The 7,444-nt window shown below is 43.9% G+C and overlaps 1 protein-coding gene across 1 annotated transcript; it reads right to left on the bottom strand.

The window, feature by feature from the left end:
* Positions 1–1,026: 1,026 nt before the first annotated feature.
* Positions 1,027–2,514, bottom strand: LOC311499932 (D(1)-like dopamine receptor; the record flags this gene model as incomplete). The annotated part of the gene is made up of 1 exon (XM_084561072.1): positions 1,027–2,514. The coding sequence occupies one exon, from the start codon at positions 2,512–2,514 to the stop codon at positions 1,027–1,029; it is 1,488 nt and encodes a 495-aa protein (XP_084417198.1).
* Between the last annotated feature and the right edge of the window lie 4,930 nt (positions 2,515–7,444).

The following is a 7,444-nucleotide window of genomic DNA, read 5'->3' on the forward strand; positions in this document are numbered from 1 at the left end:
ATAATGTCTGCAGGCTTCCATGTTTAACTTGAATGACCATCGTACCTCAAAAGATAGCTTCATATTTTTTATTTTAAAAACATCAGTTGTAGTTTAGACGTTTGAAATGTCAGTTATTTAAAGGTAGAAGGCTAAAAGATGCGGCAATGCAGGAATCGGCTTTCCAACCCCTTTTAAAAGAACAATCAGTCCCTTTCACAGACATGAAGCAAATGAACATCCGTCATATTTAAGTTTTATTGCAAGAAACTGAACTAATCTTATGAATGTTTTGATATTTTGAGCTGTTAAAAAGGAGCTGAGATCCAAAACAAACTAAGAGTTAAGAGTGCATCTCATGCCAGTCCTGCAGCTCAGATAAAACACATGTTCCATTTTATTTAGCCTGTACATCAACAAATACCATTGTGCACATTATAAAGTCCATAAAACTATTGATGTTTCCTGCCTCTGACCTTTGTCTGAATTCAGCTGTTTGCTCATTTTTAATTCTGTTCACTTAAAGGAAACCCTTGGGTTTTATTTACATAGCCAAACGTCTCATTAGAGTTTGACAAGGCCTGGTTAACTCCAACCGCTCGACTCGTCCTTCAGACGAAGCCGAGCTGGAAATGCATTCGTATGTTCAAATACTACACATCACCCTGGTTTACTGCGCTGACCTTTTTATGAAAAGAGCAGATTTTACATTTACGTACTGTGCAGAAACTGAAACAAATGAATGTCTGTGACAGTTAGGTCAATTAATTAAATCTGCTTTTATGTGAATGAATTCACACACAATTCAAACTAAACACTCCAACAGTCACTTAAACAAACAAAAGAACTTGAACCTTGGGGTTTCACGTGAAGCTGGACAGCTAAGTTTCTCTTCTGTGTTTTATCTTTGTCTAGAATTTAAAGACCCGCCAGGTTATTATAAAATCCTTAATCAGCAGCAAAAATTATTTGCTAACTTTTTATTTTGAAAGAAACCCAGTCTAACTTCCTGTATCATCATGGCAGTCCCCACCTCTGATTTCGGTCTTATTCTTCCTGGTGGACTTGTCCTGGTATGAGAGTATCGGTCTCCAGTCCAGCGGCTGAGGTGAAAGGTGTGATCGTCTCCAAAGAAATCTCGGGGTTGTCCTCGAACCGGGCGGCGGCAGGAAGCAGCAGCAGCCTGTTGTGGCTCTGGGAACCGTTGGAGATGATCGACTCCTCGTCAAACTGCGCGCTCACGTCCTCCAGGTGGTCGGACCTGGCATGAATGGCACGGGGGTGCTGCTGTGGCTGAGCCGGGACCAGCGCCTCCTTATGGAGCGTTGTGTCGTGGTGGTAAGAAACGAGCTCGTTGCTGATGTTCACGGCTTCCACCGCGTTGTTCGAGCAGATCCGGTTGCAGCCCAAGATGGTGGCAAAAGCCCGACGGAAGTCTGCGTTGAACGCGTAAATGACCGGGTTGAGGGAGGAGTTGGCCCAACCGAACCAGACGAAAACAGTGAAGGTGGTGTCGCTGACGCATGGAGGGTCACAGAACGGGACGGTGCAGTTGAGGATGAAAAATGGCAGCCAGCAAAAGACAAACACCCCCATGATGATGGAAAGTGTCTTCAGGACTTTGGTCTCCTTCTTGAATGATGACTTGAGGGAGGCCTCATCGTTGGTCCTGTGCTGCTGCTGCTGCTGGTTCCTGTTCAGGCCGTGGCCCTGGTTCTGGGCCTGCTCCGCCGCCCGTTCCAGAGACATGATCCGACGGATTTGGGTTTGAGCGATCCGGTAGATGCGGGTGTAGGTGGCGATCATGATCACCACCGGGATGTAGAAGCTGATGAAGGAGGAGGAGATGGCGTAGGTCTTATTCAGGTTGGCAACGCAGCTCTTGGCGACGACTTCGCTGGAGTTGGTGAAGTTCCTGCCACTGGTGGCCATCTCTGCCACCAACTCCTCCATCACCACCTCCTCCTCTTCCTCCCCGGCCCGGTGCCAGTTCAGCTGCATTGGGATGAAGGAGATGAGAATGGACAGCGTCCAGGCGACCCCGATCATGACAAACGCCACCCTGTGGGTCATCTTCCGCTCATACTTGAAGGGGCTGGCGATGGCCCAGTAGCGGTCCATGCTGATGATGCACAGGTTGAGGATGGAGGCCGTGGAGCACATGATGTCAAAGGCGATCCACACGTCACAAAAGCCTCCAAACAGCCACGTGTCTGTGACCTCAGTGATGGCCTCCCAGGGCATCACCAGCACAGCCACGAACAGGTCGGACACGGCCAGGGAGATGACGAAGAAGTTGGTGACTTTGGAGCGCAGGTGCCGGAACTTGATGACGGCGGCGCAAACCAGCGTGTTTCCGAGCAGCGTGGACACGATGAGGAGGAAGAGGACGCAGCCCAAGAGGACGCGCAGTCCTCCTCCTCTTCCTCCACCACCCACGCCTTCCTCCCTCTCGTCGTCCTCTCCCTCCTCGCCTCCCGTCCCGTCCAGCTCCGACAGAACTTGGGTGAAATTACTCCACGTGTAGTTTTCCATCACTTCCACAGACGACGCGATTAAGAGCGTTAATGTCCACACGTAAAACCGTTTCTCACCTTTTCGGCTGATCCCGACACACAAAGCATCCTCTGGTCTCTGAGTCAAGAGTAAAATTACAAAAGGAAAACGAGAAGAGAATTCAGTTTTCAGTTTATCCTATTTTCGGTGCGTCTTTCTTTTCTTTCTTTCTTTCTTTTTTTTTTTTTTTCCTGGGATCCTCGTTTCGATGCTCAAAACAGAAAAAAAAGATTTCCGCTAAAAATCCCCAGAAATTAAAACGATAGAGAGGAAAAAACAGCAGCTGTAGCCCGGTAATAAATCCTTCCGATGTTCGGTGTCTCCGCAGAGGTGGGGGTGAAGGTGTCTGTACCGGTCTTTTGTCCCGGTGTGACTCACGGAGGACTCCCCTCTCCCAGTGCGATGCGCTCAGACTCCGGCTCTGTCAGGTGGAAGCCACTGCGGAGCTCGTTACCTCTTCAACCCAGGTAATAGATTACTGACATCCATCCCTGTCCCAGTTATCAGAATCATGTTGATTTATGTCGGTGGAAAACCGAGCAAAAAAGGAACAAACAATAGGGAAGCTGATCACAAAGAAAGACACATTTCACTTTGTCATACATCATCTTCTAATTTAACAAATAATGTAAAATAACCAAATCTTGAAAACCTTAAAACTGCTTAATAAATCATTCTGTTACCACGAACTCAGTTAATCAGGTTGAATCTACAAATATACACACCGCTCAGCCACAACATTATGACCACTGACAGGAGAAGTCAATAACATTTAAACCATCTTGTGACAGTTCAGTGTTCTGCTGGGAAACTTCTGGACCTGGCATTCATTGGTGTGGATGTTACTTAGACATGTAGCACCCACCTAGACCAGACCAGACACCCCCACCCCATGGCAATGACACTCCTTGATGGCAGCAGCCATCCCCAGCAGGATGCAGCCTGACACAGACACACACACAAAAACACTTTAGGAACAACTAAAAAAAAAAACATGAAGAACAGCACAAGGTGTTGACCTGGCCTCCAAATTCACTAGATCCCAAACTGATCAAGTATCTGTGGGATGATCCACAGAGGCCCCTCCCCTCAAAGCCCCCCCACTAACAACATTCTGTTGATCAGACAAATACCCCCCCAGTAACAACATTTATGTGCCAGACACCACAGGACACCCTCAGAAGGCCCATGTCCATTCTCTGATGAGTCACCACAAGGGAGACCTGCACAATATTAGGAAGGTGGTCATAATGTTATGCCTGATCAGTGTATTTACTTTAACATAAAGTAATCCTGCAAAAAAATCTTTATTAACATCTGTCTGGACGTAAATGTTTAATTTGTTGTTTCACATATTTGAAGAAAAGATTTCTGTTGATTGACTGAAGATAAAATAATAATCTTGTTAATGTCTGTCTCAGCGTTGGACTTTGTTTCAGACATCCAGCACCTGAGGAAGAACATGAGTCTTTTCATCTTCTTGTGATGATTGCATACTTGAAGGGAATTGTCGGTTAAACACAAAGCCCACTGTGTGCACAAGTTCACGGACAGTTGTGGGAAATGTTGAATGCGTTTTTACAAGAGCTGTGCAGAAACATTTTATTATCATAAATTTAAATATTAAATACATCTCTAAGAACAGAGTCCCTGTCCTAAATCTCAGAATGAATGAAAGAAATTAATGTGATGTTCTTTTGAAGCAAATGCAAAGGTAGAAGTGGTAAGAGATGCAGCTTTGGGGCTGAAGGGTCACTGGTTTGCATCCTTAGATAAGGTGCTTTGAGCAAGCACCCCCAAACTGCTTTTGCCCACTACTTAATGAAGAGGGGGTCAAATGCAGAGAAGAATTTCCCCATGAGGGACCGATATTCATTTATTTTATTTTTTTATGAGGCCCTCTGGTGGGAGTCCAAAGAAGTGAGGGTTTGATCGTCTCTCTCTGGAGTTCTGTTTGGGTCAAACGGATAAAATATTCTGTATCAGATATTTCCTAAAGTTTAAAGACAGAACAACGTCAGCAGCAAAAACAAATTCAATCCAGGTTAAATGTTCAATATTAGAGAAATCCATCAGAGCGTAAAAAATGTTTTTACAGATGGATATTTGTTTTTTCCAATTAATTCTCATCCTGAAGCAGTTGAGTCCTGAAGGATTTGTCTTTCAGGGAATCTGTGTTTATTTATGTCAGGGTCAGAGTCTGCATTAAAGAGATGATTTGTTTTCAAGTTTTTGGTTTTAAAAAGCTTTTTTATTTTTGTATTTCTACTGTGGACAGTCTCTCAAATACAGAACATGCAGCAACGTAGCACAAAGAACAGAAAGCAGAAACATTTCCAGAAAACCTCCCAGAAATGACAAAAAGGGTCAGAATACACGTTTAAATATTATAAATGCGTCAGTCTGCAGATGAATCGTGTTCGTCAAATGTTTATTTAGCAGGCGAGATGCCTCCCTCTGTCTGTTCAGGTCCGTTGCTGAGCTTTTTGATTGGTCCGTCACCGGCCAATTAGCTGCAGAGTTGCTATAAAAACAGGAAGTTGATGGCTGAGCTCTTCCCTGACTCTGAGTGCATCCATCCCTGGTTCCAGGTAGTGATGGGCAATCGAGGCTTTGTTGAAGCCTCGACACGTGATTCAAAAAAAGGTTCATTACTCGAAGCTTCAGTGACACAGTGCTCTATTAGGACATCTAGTGGACAATAAAATGTGGTGCAATGGAGACGTGTCACACTGGTTCATGCTTGAATGGGACTTGATTTGCCATGCACATTCCTATTCGACTACATTACATGGATATGTGGTTTAAAGTTTATTATAAGAAAATTATATACATATAACAATAAAATAAATAATAAAGAACAGACGGGAATCGAACCCTTGTATCATTAACGAAAGACCGGTGATTTCACAGTGTACCACGAACCTCATCAATGATGCGCCGTTGTCGGTGGACCATTTTGATTACGTCACTGCTACACTCTATGAACCTTTGCTAATTTACACTAATGTTTATGTTTAGCGCTTACATCAGCTATTTTCATTTGCTCTTGGTATCATGGTTTAGTAGTGTTAGAGAATATTTGTACTGAATGCAACAGTGTCAAACCAAATCTCTCTTGACTCATTTGCTCTGAAGACTCATCTCATCTCTCCTGAAGAGCCGAGACAACCAAACCAGTGACAGGGTTTCTGAATGAAGCAGTGAAATGGTTCATACGTCACAAAACACGTGATTTGTCCTAACCAAAACTATACACGCACTTCTGACTATATGTCTATATCTTATCTGTATCTCTCGCTCTCTACCTTATCTATATATAATGATATTTTGAACTATCTATGTAACTATGTCTATCTATAAATCTAGTGTTGTCTAACTGTGTAACTAATTAATCTATTTCTCTCTGAATCTTACGATCTATCTCCACAAAATACGCAACTAACTCCAACTACAGCAACAAACCAACCTACTATGCAAAGAAACATTCAAATGAGCACCACTAAATAGGGATAGGGTATCCAAGATAGCCCTGAACACACTCGATCCCACCAGGTGATTCACATGACAAACCGAACCCCTCAGGTGATTCGTTTGCCGCTGAAGCGTTCGAAGCACTTGAACTGCTTCGAACGTCACTCAAGTGCTTCAAACGTCACTAGTCACGTGACCGAAGCACGCCTCGGCACAGTGGTTCGATACAATTGCTTCATGAGCTACGGCGCATGTGTCGGAGCCTCGGGTGTCAGAGGGCCATCACTAGTTCCAGGTGGCCTGACCTCCAAGAGTGTTGCAGGTATGAGACATTTCTTCTCTGCTGATTTCTGTGTCCTGTGTTGTTTACCATAGTTGTGCTTGTAGGTTTAAGTCCTGTGTCCTCCTTGTTCACAGGCCACTACTGGTGACTGTACTGCTTCTTGCATGGTTTCCCTCTCCTGAGTTAAAGAAGTTGAGTAGTTGGGGCCTACTAGCTGGCTGGCTATCATTTCCACACGTTGCTGCTTTACCTTATTGGATTGCTCCTCTTTGGTCCTTGTCTCCTTTTTCAGCTTGACCTTCATTTATTTTTTACCTGCTCTGCCTTTGGATCCTGTTTGTCTCTGGGATCTGTTTGCTTGTGGATCTGAGTCTTTTAACTGCTTATCTCCTTCTGTGTGTACTTGTATCTAGAGATGTTGTGGGTATATTTGTCTGTTTCTCTGAGCCAGGCAAACTTTGTGCACAGTTAACCATGTTAGCTGCACTGCTAGGCCTCCAGACATCCATCAGTGTGGTGATAGATCTGTATTTGGTTTCTTTTGTTGAAAAGTTATTTTTGTATTGGTTTTGTATGAAGGTTACTTTGAGAATTGTTGTTTTCTTTGGACTCACACTGATTTTATCTTGTGTTTCAGAAGCTGAGAGCCTAAAGTAGTTCTGGTTCAGTTGAGGTAGAGGCTCAATCACAACCACCCTGACTCACAGAGCCGGCCCAAGCTTCCATGGGGCCCTAAGCAACATTTGATTTCAGGGCCCATTTTTTTGCATTTTATTGTTGTTCTTGCACTACAAATTATTATTGTACATTGCTGTTGCAGTTTTTTGAAACCAAAAATAATAAACCAGATGACACTTTTAAAGTAAATACATTGTCTACTGGTTTCTTTTTGTTACACATGTTACGCGCTGAAATTACAATTAACATGTCAGGCTGACAATAGGATAATGTAAACAACACTGCCAGAGCTGCAATGAGTTTATAGTAGGTGTGTGAATGATCAACAATCAATATTGGTGGCAGAAATAGAGGGCCCCAAAATCAAATGTTGCTTAGGACCCCATGGAAACTTAGGCTGGCTCTGGGCGCACATGACCGGTGCAGCGGAGCTTTGACATTTACAGAGAGGCAGTAAGAACCACTAGGCCTACA

Source organism: Chelon labrosus, assembly GCF_963514085.1.
Source record: "Chelon labrosus genome assembly, chromosome: 15".
Taxonomy (NCBI): Eukaryota; Metazoa; Chordata; class Actinopteri; order Mugiliformes; family Mugilidae; genus Chelon; species Chelon labrosus.